Source organism: Vigna unguiculata, chromosome 3 (assembly GCF_004118075.2).
Source record: "Vigna unguiculata cultivar IT97K-499-35 chromosome 3, ASM411807v1, whole genome shotgun sequence".
Taxonomy (NCBI): domain Eukaryota; kingdom Viridiplantae; phylum Streptophyta; class Magnoliopsida; order Fabales; family Fabaceae; genus Vigna; species Vigna unguiculata.
The window spans coordinates 43797398-43815659 of record NC_040281.1 but is presented as its reverse complement, the minus strand read 5'-3'; the positions used below and the strand labels follow the sequence as shown (position 1 = coordinate 43815659).

Genomic DNA, 18262 nt, shown 5'->3' with positions numbered 1-18262 from the left:
CTACATAATTTTGTCAAACATAACCTTAAGAGTAAAAAATAGTTATTAATCCTTAAAGTGGTTGTTTGATTTCTCCCTTCTCTTTTACCAAACAACTTTCTAATTTGGTTAACTCCCATGGTCTTTATTTCCTCACAATTGTACTTATTGTAACGTTATTCGAGGCGAAACTCATTAGCATTGAAACAGACGCTAACATGCGATTTTTCAGTTATAGTTTACATGTTAACTTCTCATAAAATTAGAACAAAATAAAAAACCGACACAATTTGTTCTGTTTTTGTTTTCTCCTGCATTTTTCTTTTTAATTTTTGTTTTATAGTGCTGCTTATCCGCATCAAAAACGCAACTTAGCAGTAATGGGTCGTGGGCCAAGGGCATGAACCTTGCGGCATCAATGAGTTTTGTTGCTAGGTGGTGACAATTTTTTGATAAGGTTGATTTTCATGCAGAGTATCAAGACACGTTGTTAACAACTACAAAATTAAAAATTCTCAGACCAACCAATATTTTTTTGGGTATAAAAGCGAGGTAAAGAAACAAAAGGACAAGTCCTGAACAAGCATAAACGAAGACACACAAAACTTAGAAAAGACCGAAATAAAGAACGAAATAGATATGCAGCAAACTTGGGAAACAAACAAAGATGCCGGAAATAGAAAAGAAAACACAACCTAAATAGAAGACAAACACATTACACAACGCTTGGTATGGAGATTAACAGTGCAAGGCACTCAGAGCTGAGACAAGGGCACGATGAGAGTGAATAAAAGGCAACAACAAATGCTTCTGACTTAGGAACAAGATTATGTCATGCGATTCACCACAATGATTAGTCGTCAGACAAAGAATAATTGGAGAGCGTGTAAGATAGCTCAAGTTTGATAGAATAATCTTTGAGAATTCAAGGTGAGTTAAAATTCACATAAGATGTTCGGTGGCAGATCTTGTACAAACAAATTTAGTTGTGTCAACTTATATTTTTATATATAAACTATTTATTTAGTTAGAATAATTATTTTATATATTCAAACAATTTTCATACTTTCATTCACACTTTTCATTTTATAATTTTTTTAAAATTTATTAAATTTTTATGCAATATAGATATTCTAATTTTTATTTCAAAGTTTATTCAATTAATTCATTATATTCAGCAAATTCGTAATGCAACACAAAATACATCTATAAAATTTTACAAATTTTACCACATACAACAGAAACACAAAAGTCCTAAATTTTATAATTTAGAATTTGGGAAAAATATAATCAGGGTTCATGCCAATTTCATAAAAAAATTCCTAAAATTATAATTAAGGTTCATACTAATTTGGGGAAAGCTTAATTTGAGAGAAACATCGTAATGAAATGGGAGAATTATAAATCTAACCTACATAGATCATATAGGATATTGTGAGAATACGTTCTTCAATCTCTCTGATCTCTTATCTCTCCTTTCCAATCTATCTTTTTGTTTTTTCTTTTACTCTCACACTCTCTCAATGGTTGGTTGTGAAAAAATCCAGAAAAAGAACCCTAATTCTTGTATTAACCAATGTCCATCAAGTTTATTTTTATTTTACCTTTATTTTATTTTTAAGATTTAATTAGTCGAATGGTACCCACCTTTGTTCGGATGTGTCAGTTTGGTACCCATTTTTTAAAAAGTGTTAATTGAGTCTCAACTTTTGAGAAAATGTTTCAATTAGGTCCTTTTGAGAAAAAAAGTTATTAACGACGCCGTGTTAATTGTATTGATATTTAACAACTTAGAAAATTAAATATTTATATTTATATTAAAATTTAGAGATAAAATTCATGAATAAAATTAACAGCGTTAATAATTTTTTACTAAGATAAACCAAATTGAGATATTTTTTCAAAAGTTGAGATTCAATTGACATATTTCTAAAACGATTATCAAACTGATACGTCTAAAAAAATGAATATTATTCAATTAATTAAATCTATTTTTAAATAATAAATAATATAAAATGACACAGAAAGATAAAAAAATGTTAGGTGTATGAGATTTGTAATGGTGATGAATATTAAAGCGTTTTGGTAACAGGTAACTGATTAATTGTGACTTAAATTGTGTGAATGACGTTGATATTATGTTAGAAATACTGTTACCGTAATCTAATCAGAGGATTATAATCTTCAAGTGAAAAGTAAAACTCTAATCACTTTTTGAATAATTGTCACTTACAAATGTTCAAAACTAAACTAATAAAAAAAAATCTATCTATTATACAAAATCTACCTATCTACCTATCTACCTGTATATATACAAAATAAAGAAACACCTTGAACATGTGACCACTCTTAGAAGAACACTTTGATACGTGACAACTCTTCAATTTTTTTTTAAATAGTCAAAAAAACAAATTTATTATTCAAATTTTGATAACATTTTGATGAGTAACATTCAATTCAAAATGTTACTTTTTATGATTTGCGCCGGATTATAAAATACTCTTTATGAGTAACACTCAATTCAAAATGCGTTCCTTAAACAGGGATTAGTTATTTTTAATTTTGAGAACCATAAATTAGGGTTTTGAATTCAAATTTCAATATCCTCTATACGCCTTATATATGTTTACACCATTTATATATTTGGTTTTCATTTTATCTTTGTATTCAAATTTTGATTTGGCTTGCTAACTTTATTTTTTTTTTATCCAATTTATCTTTATCTTCACATCATTTAAAATATATATGCAAATGAAGAATTTACAGAAGTCGGTTCATTTCTTTAATGAAATCACCCTAGAGAAGGAAAATTAGAACATAATTGCAAATGTATTAATATTACGTATCTGACCTCACTAAATACAAGTCTCCTTTATCATTAGAGATAATACACTTCCCAAAGCAGGATACTAGAAAGAAAGGCATAAAAAAAATAATTTAGATTAAAAGGTGAGTGATTTCACCTCAACTATTTTAAGGTTATGAAGTTTAAGAGTAATTAAGAACAATTTATATTGATTTGTCTACTTATTGCATGCATATTTATGGATAACAAATGAATCTATGACGACTTATTATGGCTGATAAAAGCGAACTAATCATAATAAATGAAAGGAGAAAACTTATTATGACACATATAGTGAACTTATCATAGTAGATGGACACAGTGACAAAATTGAATGTTAATTGTTAAAAAATAATTATTATTTAATACAAATTATAAATTTTTAACTTTATTATGTTTAAGTACGATTAATATTAATTATATTCATTATTTAATTATTATTTTATATTATCTTAGATGAAATATTTAATTATTTATTATACACAAATATTGTTTACCGAGGTTTCAAATGATTATATTAATTGATTCAAATTAAATTGTATGATTAAATGTTTATTTAATTAATTAAATTTGATTACATCTTTTAAAAGTTAAATATTAACTAACTTTTTAATATATCATATATTAATTGATAAAATTTAATTAATCATTTAATGTTAATTATTGAATACTAATTACTATTTAATACATCAATGTAAAACTATTAATTATTAATTTTATTATGTTTCCAAATGTTTCAAATGGTTATATTAATTAACTTTTTAGTTTTTTTTTTATATGAAATGATAAGAGTAATATTTAAAGTTTACATACCTTTTTACTCAAATTAATATTACTATTAAAAAAATTTAATTAACTTAAAATGTAATTTAAAACCTTAATTATTAACTCAGAATAAATTTACTACAAACATGCTATTTTTCAAACCATTGACTGTGTTCTTTTCCAAAAATAATATTTTCTCAAAAATTTATTTTTCATCTTAATTTTTTTTTCATAATAACCTTTTATAATACAAAAATAACAACAATATAATAATTTCTATTAAAATTATTATACATTATAAAAAAATTAATTTAATTTAACATATAAATAGTTTGTTTTAAAAAAAATTATAAACTTAAAATAAAATAATATAAATTCATATTTATTAAAAGAATTTTGTGCCTTAGATGGTTATATGCACATTCCTGAATTAATATTTATTTTGGGTCCTACCATATATTTTTATAGATATAGTTAATGGAGATTAATTATGGTAAGAATAAAATATTTTACTATAATCTAAAATATCTTTTATAAAATTTGATTAATGGATTAATAAAAGATAATCAGTCCTTTTATTTATCAAAATTATATGTTCATACAAATATAAATAGAGCAAAGAAAAATATAAGCAATTAAAATTAAATAGATATTTATGAATGGTTATGAATCGTAAGCATTTTGTAGAGTTAATATTTGTTTTGTTTTTTCTACCATACATATTTTCATTGATACAACTAATTAAAATTGATGTGGAATTAACAAAAATATTAATTAACCATAGATGTGATTTTATAAATTGTGATTAATAGCTTAATAAAACAATAATCTGTCTTTACTATCAATATTTTGTATTTATATAAAATATAAATACATAGAAGAGATTATTATTAAATAAAAATTTTGAAAAATTTTCAAGTGGAATTATTCGGTATTCGGTGGTGGAGTGTTTGTTTTGAATTCTCTCCCTTCTCTTTCATATTATACAGTGAATATTAATTATAAATTATGTATTCTTCTCTGATCAATTTATATAAATGTAAAACACATACAATTTGTAAAATATGTTCGTAATTATATATATATATATATATATATATATATATATATATATATATATATAAATTGTATGTTAAATTAGCCAGAAAAGAATATATAATTAATATTAAATAGAATTAAATATTTATAAATTAAAATTATTTTTGTAGATTTTATATATTATATGATTTATATTATACAATGTACATTTGAGATTATCTTGACCTTTATATAATAACAATCATAAAGTGGTATTTTAACATCATGTCAGTTAAGTGTTTCAGGGTCTCGATCAAATGTTTTAAAATTATTCTGACCAAATTATTGATGTCTAATTTTTTATTTTTACAATAAACACTACAAAAAAAAATATTTTATTTGTAATCAATTTTAAGAATAAAAAATAATTAATCATGATCAATTTATATATTAATAATTAATAATAACTAAAATAGTTTTTAAATTAGCCTTTAAATTAGTTATCATAGTGAATTAGTTTTTAAAATTGTTCACAAACATTAATTATTAAGGTTTTAATTACAAAAAAAATTAGTTTATGAATTTGTTCCATCAGAGACCTATTTATATACAAATTTAGAGACAAATTTTTTGGTAACAAAAACTTTGGTAACTAATATTAGTGACTAATTTAGAAACATTTTCACTATAGTGACCAATTTAAAAACTATGTTAGTTACAATAAGTTGTAGTTTATAAATTGGTCACGTTGATTTATAATTTTTGTGAGTTATATTTGAGCAAATTAAAGTCATGTTGAACTTTTGAGTTAAATAAAAGGTGTAAAATGTTATTTTGATTTTGAGTAAAGGTTTGAGAAGAAGTTAATCATACTCTTTTGATTTTTTTAATATTTTTGTTGAAGTGGCCAATTTTCGTTCAAAAAAATATAATAAATAATTAGTCCTTGTTCTCAACTTCATTTTCCATCAAGCAAAAATATATTGGAAATTGTGTCTCTTTCAGCTCTACTTTTGCTAAAACAAAAATAATCTTGTAATTGGACATTGTGTCTGCTAGATTTTTTTATCAAACGGGTCAATTAAGTCAGACAAATTTTCACTCAAGTTAAAATAATAATAAATTTTTTTTTCTTCTTTCATTATAAGAAAATTCCTAAATAAAGATAAATTTCAGTGACAAAATATATGTTTAGAGACCAATTTTTTAACTAGATACCAATTTATTTGATAGCCAAAACTTTGGTAATGTTCCTCACCCATCAATACAAGAAAATGTTTTATTAACGACCAATTTTAGTGACAAAAAATTGTTAGTCATTATAATTAGTCCAATTTAGATGTCAATTTACAAAATAAAAAAATAATGGTTACTAAAATAGTCACTATTATGAATAAAAAATTATAATTCGTATCTAAATTGATTTCTAAAATTTAACTACTAAAGAAAATTAGTCATTAAATATTATCTACCAAGTTTTTTTTTTTACCAAAGGAATTGGCTTCAAAATTAGTCTCTACTTAATAGTCTCAAATTTAGTGACCAATTATTAACTTTTTATTCATAATAATAAATATTTTAGTAACCAATACTTTTTTTATTTTAGAAATTGGTATTTAAATTGGTCATTATAGTAACTAATAACTTTTAATCACTAAAATTTGTTATTAATAAGTTTTTTTTTTTTTTGCAATGAATTTAGAGACCAATTCAGGATAAAAATTATCTTAGCTATCAATTTGTAGACCAATTATAATTTTTTATTCATAATAAAAACTATCTTAATTACTAATAGTTTTAGGTTATAATTTGGTATTTAAATTGATCATTGCAATGACAAATTATTTTTAGTCACTAAAATTTATCATTATTTATGAATTTAATTGTAATGTTTTTTGTGTTGCTTGTTGCTTTAATTGCTTTAAATGTAAATGGTAATTATACATGTAAATAAAATATTGATTACATGTATTTATAAATGGTAATTATTGGACGAGTGTGCATAATGATTTGTAATTATGGTTATTTCCAGGGAAAGAATACTATATTAAAGATGTTTAAGTTGTGTATTAACTTGGGGATTTATGTTATAATGTTTAAGTTGTGCACTAAATTGGTGATTTGTGAAGGAGATGTTTTTATTCTAATGACATTTGTATCACGAAGGAAAATATCAAGTGGTGATAGTTAAAAAGATTTCTACTACCTTGTTTGCGGTATAAAGAAGAACGGTGTCTCATAGGTCATTGAGACTTATCGAGTCATATGAGTGGAAAAATATTTTTATTATGTATTTTTGTTGTTGTGACAACTTAGTAAAGGTTGTGTGGTAGAGACAGATATTTCAGTCTAAATCAGCACATGTGTCTTCTAGGAGTAGAGTTAATTGTCTATAATAGTTGATATCAATAGTATTTTAGGAATTTAAAGATAATTTTAATATATTTTAAAATTTTAAAATTAATGGCCATAAGTGTAATTTGAAGACACAGTAAAGGAACAACAGAGAAAAATCAATAAAGCATCCAAACTCGATATATAGTGAATAGACTAATTAATACTTAGCCAATTGGTTTTGATGTGAATTGAAATTTTATATTAAATTAAATCTCCATCTCGTCTAAATCCACATTTGAAAAGAGAAAATTCTTTGATCATTAATTTTGTAACTTTATTTTCAGAAAAAAAATCATGTAATTATTTGACGACCATTTTTCGATTCTTTCATGTGTGGTTGTCAATTGACGATTTTGTAAAATGCGACAAAGGGTGAAAAGTCTACCTTGAGCTTGATTTAACTTGTACAATGATAAATAAATGGAACCTTTCAACTCGCTCATATTGACATGAAGGTTGATAACAATTTCTAATGATTTGAGGATAACATTCCATTAGCCAACTTCAACTTTGTCCATACCAGTTCAATTTTAAATTTGCTATCATCGGATTCAATGATAAACTATTGTAAGACGACCTCGGTTTGTTCGATTTTTCTAGGGTTTATTATACAACTCATGATCGAGAATATTTATTAATGTTTTTTTTATTTAAATTAGTTTTTAGGAAATATTTTTGTTTTTAATAATATCTTTCAATTTTAGAAATTAATTATTTTTGAACTAAGAAATCAAAATTGAGATATTGTAAATATTTTAAATTCCGATACATTTTATTATATACTAACAAAAACACAGGTTCTATTGCGTCTCTGTGTACATATATATGAGTAGATAAATATACTATAATATCACTAATTTAACATACAAGGTAAATTTATATTGAAAGTAGTTGAATAATTGGAGAAAAAAGAGAAAATAAATGTTAATGAATGAAAAAAACTATTAGAATAGTTTTATAGAAAAAACATATAAAAATAATTGTTAATCTTTAAAAAATAAATAATTATATTGTAAAGGATAAATTAAAAATAAGTGTGAACATAAAAGAGTGAATCTTATATATATATATATATATATATATATATATATATATATATATATATATATATATATATATATATATATATATATATATATATATATATATATATATATATATATATATATAATATATATATATATATATATATATATATATATATATATATATATATATATATATATATATATATATATATATATATATATATATATATATATATATATATATATATATATCTTGACCCACTATTGGCCAAACCACCTGAGCACTAGGCCTAATGTGAGTAGGATCACTTAATCATGTCTCATAATTGGAAAAACGAGCACCATGAAAATACATGCCACTCAGTCAAAGAAAGATGATAGAGAGTTGGCCGAAATGCGCACTAAAAACTTTTCGGGAAATCTCCTCTAAATCATTAGTATGGCTATCAAAATCATGAGCGTCAGCATGTAGGTTCCAAATCCAAGTAGTAGTATCTGGTCCCTTAGCTATTGTTCTTGAGAAATGACCAGGTTTTGCCCATTCCTCAAAAGAAGTTTTTATAGAATCCCTATCTGCCAAAATTTTAACTTCTGGTTCCGGTGAACGAATAATCATTGAGTCCTCCTCTTTCCAGACAACACATACAAAGAGACCTGCCAACATAAAACAGAATTAGTGAACTTATTAGATATATATATATATATATATATATATATATATATATATATATATATATATATATATATATATATATATATATATATATATATAACAATATATAAAGGGGATTCTTCTTTTGTGTCCACTTTTCAAAATACCGATTTTACCCTTTAAATATAATAATTTATTAAATTTTTAAAAATTGACCGTTACTTTTACAAACTTTTTATAAAATCATATGTCTCTACTTCTTCTCTTATTCTTTATTTATCAATGGTTATTCTTTTATTTGTTCTGATATATTTCACTTTATTTTTAATAATTTTAATATATATATTAACTTAATAACATTATAATATTATCACCTACTAATATAATATCATGCATATTTAAAAAATACATACACACAGACGCTATCGCGCCTGTGTTACGCTAGTATGTATATATATATATATATATATATATATATATATATATATATATATATATATATATATATATATATATATATATATTATTGATTAATTGATTGAATAGTTTAGATTTAAGAAACAAGCACACAGGAAACAAATATCCGACAATGTAAAATTAATATACTATTAATAAACCAAGATGTAGTCTATATACAGAATTAAAATCAATAGGAATTAAATTTAAAACTTTTTCAAATATCTTAACGGATAAAAATCTTAAAACTCTTAAAATAGCTCAACAAGATAATGTAAATATTTATTTATCCTATATTGACTTGTAATACGTTAGTGTTACTGAGATGTTAAAAAAAATACTATTAACACCAAATAGAAATTTGTTCATATTTATTAATTGTCCCTATTTTGTAGACTTGATTGTTTTCAGTTTTACCATAAATATTTTATTTGTATTAATTGCTGTATAGACAAAAGCCATTATTTTTTGTTATAACATTACTCGTGATTTTAAAATTTGTGATTAATGAGTTATTTACGGTATAAACATATCAGCATTTCTTTTATTGTAATCATAAATGTATTTAAATTGTGATTAATGAATCAATAAAAACAATGGTCCCATCACGTACCAATACTTCTTATTCGTATAAAATGTTTTCAATAATTTTCAACTAATTTATAAAAATGATGGTATACACATATACCTCGTAGTTATCTGATCACGCATAATAAAAAAAAAATCTTTTTCTTACTAAATTTTAATATTTTTTTCTTATATCTTCAGATGTTATTTCTCGTAGTCATCGGAGTTATGCATAATAAATAAATAAATAATTTACTATTGAATTTTACAATTTTTTCTTATATTTTTAAGTATTAATTTTTAAATGTTTTTAATTTTTAATTTTTCTCATTCTCAATTTTTCAAAAATATTTAAAATATGATACATCTCGTTATAAGAAGAAGTTATTTCAAAATATTATTTTTCTAAATAAAAATAGATCGGTAAACCGATAAGGTGCATGTTTTCCAAGTGTAAAGCCTACTTCTTCGCTACTTTCTGCTGTTCCTTTTCTGCTTAAAGACAGAAGAGAAGCTTATAAAAGCACCCTCTTGGCTTCACATTTTCATTAGGTTTGATCCCATTGGAACACCTGCTTCTGTGATTTCACTACGTTAAAAAAATGGAACCTCCTTTTCACCAAGTGTGAAACCTTTTCCTCTTCCTGTTCCGCACTGCACACACATGCAACTTTCTTTTCTTTCCTTTTTCCTTTTAGTTTCCTACACATAGAGAGAGAGAAAGAATCAGAAGAGAAGAAAGTAGAAAGAATCAGACAGGCTTAACCATGTCAGACTCACACCTGACTTTTTGTTTTCTTTCTTCCATCCTTGCTCTTATAGTCATCACCTTCATTTTCACCAAAAGAAAGAAACCAACCCTTAATCTTCCCCCTGGCCAAACGGGGTGGCCCCTCCTTGGGGAAACCATAGGGTATTTGAGGATTTACAAAGCTCTTACACTAGGAGAGTTTATGCTGAACCACATAGCAAGGTAAGTTCTCTTTTTTCCACACACAATTACATCAATATTGAAAAAAGAAAAAAGGTTAAAATAGTTGGATATGTGCAGGTATGGAACCATTTACAGGTCAAACTTGTTTGGGGAGCCAGCCATAGTGTCAGCAGATGCAGGGTTGAACAAGTTCATAATGCAGAACGAAGGGAAGTTGTTCGAGGCTAGTTATCCTAAGAGCATCGGTGGAGTACTTGGAAAATGGTCTATGTTGGTCATAGTAGGAGACATGCACAAACACATGAGGAACATATCACTCAACTTTCTCAGCTATTCCAGGGTCCGAACTCTACTAGTTAAAGACATCGATTACCATGCCCGTCATGTTATTTCTTCGTGGAAACATAATTCTATAGTATCAGCTCAAAACGAAGCAAGAAGGGTAACTATTTATCACTAACCGGTTACTAGTTCTCCTCTTTTGTTATTAATCAACACTTAGTTATGAGTTGCTTTGGTTTATTAATTTGTCACTGAACTAAATTGCAGTTCACCTTCAATTTAGTGGCGAAACAAATCATGAGTTTGGATCCTGGTCAACCGGAGACAGAAAAATTGAAGATAGAATACGTCTCTTTCATGAAGGGTGTTGTATCTCTTTTTCCTTTGGATTTGCCCGGAACAGCATACAGGAAGGCATTAAAGGTTACAATATCAGTGAATTAATATTTAATATCAGTGCTTTAAAAAAACCCCCTTTTTCCTATAATTAAATACTGTACTGAATTTTTAATTTTTATTTTTAAATTTTTGATTTTTAATTGTTATGTTGTACAGGCTAGGTCCACCATTCTGAAGTTCATAGAGGCGAAAATGGAAGAGAGGGCGAAGAGGATCGAAAAGGGTGAGGCAGTGGAGGAAGATAATGATCTTCTAAACTGGGTTTTGACTCATACAAATCTTTCAAATGAGCAAATACTTGACTTGATATTGAGCATGCTCTTTGGTGGTCATGAAACCTCGTCGGTAGCTATATCTCTAGCTATTCACTTCTTGCCCGGTTGTCCTCGAGCTATGCAACAACTCAGGGTAAGCATGCACCAGGATGATGATACGTGGAATATTTTCTCAGGACAATTGCAAACCACAAAATTCAAAAGATTAACTTTTTTCCTAACCAATAATTATATTTTGCATTTTTCTTCAAAAATAATAGGAGGAACACGTGGAAATAGTCGCTTCCAAGAAGAAGACAGGAGGGGAGGTTGAATTGACTTGGGATGATTACAAAAAAATGGAGTTTACTCACTGTGTAAGTGTCACATATACGATAAACAAATTGGGGTTTTATCTTTCTGTCCTTTTGTGACCCTTTTTGTGATATTATTACTAATTATTATTCTTTTTTTTTTTAAAAAAAAGTTATTATTACTGGGGGATATGATATGAAGGCCGACATTAAGGTGTCTGCAAATCACGTGTGCAATGAATGTTCTACGTTAATAATAAATTGCTCTTTCTTTGTGTTTGGGAAGGTTTTGAACGAAACACTTCGACTAGGGAATGTTGTGAGGTATCTTCACAGGAAGGCTATTAAGGATGTTCAGTACAAAGGTGAGAAATAGGATAGGATGATACAGTATCTCACTGTTTTTGTGTACATATTTGGTTGAAAGAAACGAAAACGAAAACGAAAGAGGAAGGGTTAAGTGTTATAGTAAAAGGGAAAGGTGCCAGAATTCCAAAACCATATATGTTTATTGAAAATGTGTGTTTGTGTTTGAAAGGTTATGACATTCCACGTGGGTGGAAAGTTCTTCCGGTGATTTCAGCTGCACATTTCGATCCTCAACACTATGACCAACCTCACCAATTCAATCCATGGAGATGGCAGGTAACTTCTATATATATAACCATAGACTCTTTTTTTTCTTTTCTAAAGATGATTATCACCACATGCAATCACTCCATTCATGGCAGGTGTGGCCCGTGAATGAACAAAAACTCAATCCCTGATTCATAACAATCACATAACCCTATGTCATTGGAATTATTTAGGGTGTGTATTAAGAGAAATGGGGAATTCAAAAATTAATCAGGGCTCACGGATATTCTTTCTTGTTATATTTTGTTTTCAATCGTTTTCCATTTTCATTGTATTATATTTTTACTAACTCTATCTGTCTCATGTTTGACGCATGGACCATAGCTTTTGTTTCTTTCTTGTTTTTGTAGAATAACACACATCACTCTTCTGTTTCCTACTAAATGTTATCTCTCCACTTCATTTTCCCTTTTAAAAAGAGAAAGACGAAAGAGTTGAATAAAAAAGAATAAAAGTAGTTGTTATGTTATGTTATAGGTAGGTTTTTTAGCTTGGGTTTGTAGGTTCCTTTATAGTACATAATAACACTTTACATTCGGCGCTTCAGAATCAGGCCCCCACATGAGGTAGACACGCCGTACAGCTTTGACGAAACTGAAAAGAATGCTTCATCATCCTTTGATCCTCCTTGTTGACTTAGTCCTAACCAGATAGATACTTCCACTGCACTCAGATTCTCTTCAAATTATAGCTCCCATTTAAAAAAAAATAAACATTCCACTGTTTCATCCACTTTATTATTTTCTATGTTTATCCTTCCATTTCTAAGCAATCATAATCTCATAATTATGAAGCTCAAAGTACACATTTTATGGAAAATTAAAAATGGGTAGTCTGAGATAATCATTGGGTTAAAATCTCTAATCTTGGTGCCTGAATAAAATTAACATGGCATGGAAAAGGAAGAGGGAAAATAGTAGAGTTGGTAGATTAGAGAGAAGAAAGGATCTTGGGAACAGTGGTGGGTCCCAGTGGATGCTGAACACGCCTCTTTTTGTGCACGTGTGTCCATGGCCCTGTTCTCTCTCTCTCTGTCCTTCCACATTATAAATGCCCGTGTGCAAGTGGGTCTCTCCCATCCCACGTGCATCTCTGTCTTTTCCTTTTCCTTCTTTTCTCACTCAACCTTCTTCATTTATTACCTTTTTCTCTCAGTTATTCAAGGACCAAGACCTTCTCTTTCTAATATTGCCTTTTGCTTCTTCTACTCTTACAATTACTAATTGTACCCCGTCATCACTGTGCAATGAAAAAAAACATGGAGGCCCTATTACTAGGCCCGGTAGAAACCTATACGTCATCCACATAATATTTCCCTTTGAATTAAATGTAGAGTAATTATTTTTTGGTATATTAATATGTATTTTGGTGTGGTTGGAATTGCAGGGAAGTAATAGTAAAACTGATAATAACCATTTCATGCCATTTGGAGGAGGATCAAGGTTGTGTCCAGGGTCAGAGTTAGCGAAGGTGGAAATGGCTGTGTTCATCCACCATCTCATCCTGAACTACAACTGGGAACTTCTTGAAGGTGACGAACCTTTTGTATACCCTTATGTGGATTTCCCCAAAGGTCTACCCATCAAAATCCAAGCTACATCATCCATCTAAAGTGCAAACTCTCTCCACCTGCAACATCATTAGATCTTTTCTTTCGTTTTGGTTCCTAGTTGTTTTTTTTTTTTTTTCATTTCATGCTTTTAGGAAATAAAATAAAAAACTATGCTTGTTTAGCTTTCCTTCTTTCTAATAGATGGAAAAAATTTAAATAATAAAAGTCTGTTTCGTTTAGCATTTTTTTACTGAGTTGCAAGTTTATCTAAAATTATATTTAGTTGAATTTGTGTTTTTTATGAATAATTAAATAGTATTAAATCGTGATGTGCTAGCTTACGCTTGATTGTTTTCAAAAGGAGTATATATGTTAACTTTTAAGAACTGATTTAAGAAGATGAACGTGGTAAGATACTCAATGTCCTTAAAAAATGTGTTACATGGTTTAGGTAATAGATAATCCAAACTTATTCAGTAATATTTTTATTAATATATCTTATAATCTTACGTCGTTAAATAGTAGTTGTCAAAATCAATTTAAATATACATTTTTTTTTGTCAAACCCTTTTTAAGGACAATATCATGATTTTGGATCCGGTGATTGATTTCATCAATATTATCTCAACACATTTGAGAATGGAAAATTAATCATTAAATATAATTTATTATTGATAAAATATCTTGCCTGCGAAATATCTTTTTTTTTTTAGGAATGTCGAAGTCATTAGGAACTTGACCAAACCTTCAAAAAATCACTTCCAAATTAAAGTTCTATTTGATTATCACTATATTGAATATATGGTTGAGAAAAGTTATTTTCAAACTTAGTTGGAGAAGTATGTTCACTAATAAATGTCTCATCATAATTAATTCTTCTATTAAGAAAATAGAGATGCAATGTGCCCAAACACCTATATCAATTTATTTGACTTTTATTTTAAGGTGTAGAAGAAAAGGGTATTGAGTATTTACCTTTAGAAGAATTCTTTTGTAAAATGGACATCTTAGAGAATTTTGAGAAATATTTATCTAAAATTGTATGTGGTTGAATTTGTGTTATTTTTTAATGAATAATTAAATACAACATAATTGTATATATTATTAAATTGTGGTTTGCTAGCTTATACGTGATTGTTTTCAAATGGAGTATTTTAACTTTTAAGAAGTATATTAGCAAATTAAGGTCATAAGATAGTCGGTCTCCTTAAAAAAGGTGGTTTATGTAAACAAATCTTAAATACACTATTTTTCTAGAATAAACATTTTCTCAAGTGATACTCTAATGCTCTCTTTAATACTGGAAAAGTAATAACGAAACAAGAAATAGGTAAGTACAAAAAGAAATATAATTAACAAAGATTGTTTTTTAAAAAAGATGGAAGACCTTATTTAATTTTAGAAAAAGAGCAAAGTATAAAAAAATCAAATTACACCTTAATAGCATATGATAAGGACAAATTAAATATACACATAGAGATGGCAAATAAACCCGTGCCCGTGGGTATTACCCGAACCCGTCCCCATTTTGACGGGGAATCTCCGCTTTGACTGGGTATGGGTATGGGTATGGGTAATACCCGAAATTTTTAACTGGGATGGGGATGGGGATGGGGATGGGGATATATATATACCCGCCCAAATACCCGTCCCCGCTTAAATTACTAAACTATTTATAATTTATTAAATAATCTAAAAAATATATATAAATAAATAATATATTTACACGTAAAATATAATATAATATAATATAATATAGTATATATACATATAAATAAAATATACTTATATATATATATATATATATATATATATATATATATATATATATATTTACACATATACATGTAATATAATATAATATAATATACATATAATATATATACATAATAATATAATATAATATATATAATATATACGTATAAAACAAATTAATCATTTAACTAGTGAGATCTTTTATAAACAAATTTATAACATGACAAATTTATAAAAATTTAAAAGAAATATATATATATATATATATATATATATATATATATATATATATATATATATATATATATATATATATAAAAGCATAAAATATCTACGCATATACATATAATATATATACATAATAATATAATATATATTATTATATTTATATTATTATATAATATAATATAATATATACTTAAAATAAATATATATCTATAAATATATATATATATATCCACACATATAATATATATACATAGTAATAATAATATAATATATAATATAATATAATATATATAAATAATTATATATATATATATATATATATATATATAAACATAAGATATCCACACATATAATATATATATACATAGTAATATAATATATAATATAATATAATATAATATATATATATATATATATATATATATATATAACATATTTCTCATTCTCTTTGTTTTTTGTTATACACTTTGTTTACTCTCTCAATTTGATATCCTATCATGGTGGAAAATAAATGGGTTAAAGTTTCCAACCCTTCAAGCAATTGCAAGGGATGTTTTAGCTATTTCAATAACAACTGTAGCTTCTGAATCTGCTTTTAGTACTGGTGGTCAGATATTAACTTCTCACCGTAGTCGACTTCATCATATTACTATAGAGGCTTTGATGTGTACAAGAAGTTGGATATGGAACTCAAACCATCTAGGTAAGTTACTCAAATTTATTAATATTTTTTGTTAGTATTTTTTGTGAATTCTCATCTAATATTCTACATTTGGTGTTTGTAGGTGTTAAAAAATTAAAAGGAAAAGATGTTCTCATGAGTGAAAATGAATCTGATGAAGAAGGTACATTATATTCTAGTAATTAAAATTTTCAATTTCAATTATTATATCATATCTAATTTTTCATTTTTTTTCTATGTGTAGGTGGATCGAATGCAAATGAAACCACTGATCATTTGTAAAATTAATAAATATTTTGGTTATTATAAAATTTTAGTAATGTGTAATTTTTTAGCTTTTATATAATTATTTGAATTTTATTTAGTTGTTATTTGATACTTTAATTTGAGATTTATACTATTATAATATTTTTCTTAATATTTGACATCATGAAAATAAAAAAGAGTATGTTATTTTAATATTGAATATTTTGATAGTATCATAATTCCGTTGGTGTGATTTTTAAATTTTTTTTATAAAAAATATTTAATTGATATATGGAACAATAAAAAAATGGGTATGGGTATAAGAAAATACCCGTTATCCGGTGGGGATGGGGATGGGTCAAAAGTTGTATACCCGTTGGGTTTGAGGATGGGGATGAGAATGAATTTTTATTATGGGGATGGGGATGGGATCATAATACCCGTACCCGCTCCGCCCGTTGCCATCCTTATATACACATTTTTCATCTAATTGTTTAGGAGTCTGGACAAAATTGCGACAAAAAGTTTAAAAGTATATAATATATAATATCTCATATGTGATGATTAATTTTATCAATATTGTCTCAACTTGAAATCGGAACAATAATCATTAATTATAATTCGTTGATAAGACATTTTAAATGCAAAACATTTTCTATTTCAGAACCGTCAAAGTCATTAGGAACTTGACCAACACTTTAACAAATCACTTTTAAATTGAACTTCTATTTGATTATTACTGATTGAAAGATACGGTGGAGAAAAGTTGTTTCCAAAACTAATCGAAGAAGTATATTTAATAATGAAAATCTCATTAGGACGTAAATGGAACAGGTGAGATATGGATAGTATTTCTTATCTGCATAATTTTATAATATCCATGAATATCTGCGAGTATTTATAAAAGAATAAAAATAAATATTTATCAACATATTTTAGTTATAAATTCAAATAAAATATAGTACATAACATTCATAAATTTTAAACAAAGTCCAAATAACTCATTTGAATAGAGAATAACATTGAATGATAGTTTACAAAGAAATAATTTTTTTTAAAACTAATTGATAAAAAAACAAGTCATTCAAAATCAATTTGTTAATATTTTAATCATATTTTTTATTTAAAGTAGAATATAGCGGGTACGGGTATTCACAGGTACGGATACTATGATACCCGTACCCGCCCCGTTAAAGAGCGGGTATTAAAAATACATGTACCCATTATCCATGGATATCTATTTACAATATTCATTTCCTACCCGTTGCGGATTT

At 26.3% G+C, this 18262-nt stretch overlaps 1 protein-coding gene across 1 annotated transcript; it reads left to right on the top strand.

Moving 5' to 3' along the window:
- The first annotated feature begins 10273 nt into the window (after nt 1-10273).
- LOC114179641 (cytochrome P450 90B1-like) lies at nt 10274-14256 on the top strand. Its single transcript, XM_028066053.1, has 8 exons — nt 10274-10679; nt 10758-11082; nt 11190-11345; nt 11478-11729; nt 11857-11952; nt 12176-12254; nt 12428-12534; nt 13912-14256. The coding sequence occupies exons 1-8, from the start codon at nt 10474-10476 to the stop codon at nt 14134-14136; spliced, it is 1446 nt and encodes a 481-aa protein (XP_027921854.1). The 5' UTR covers nt 10274-10473; the 3' UTR covers nt 14137-14256.
- Nucleotides 14257-18262: the final 4006 nt, after the last annotated feature.

Excerpts from the sequence above, each read along its gene's own strand:
- LOC114179641 (XM_028066053.1), top strand. The coding sequence starts at position 10,474 with ATGTCAGACTCACACCTGACTTTTTGTTTTCTTTCTTCCATCCTTGCT. Across the intron at positions 11,083-11,189 it reads CTCAAAACGAAGCAAGAAGG|TTCACCTTCAATTTAGTGGC; the intron begins GTAACTATTTAT and ends ACTAAATTGCAG. Across the intron at positions 12,535-13,911 it reads TCAATCCATGGAGATGGCAG|GGAAGTAATAGTAAAACTGA; the intron begins GTAACTTCTATA and ends TTGGAATTGCAG.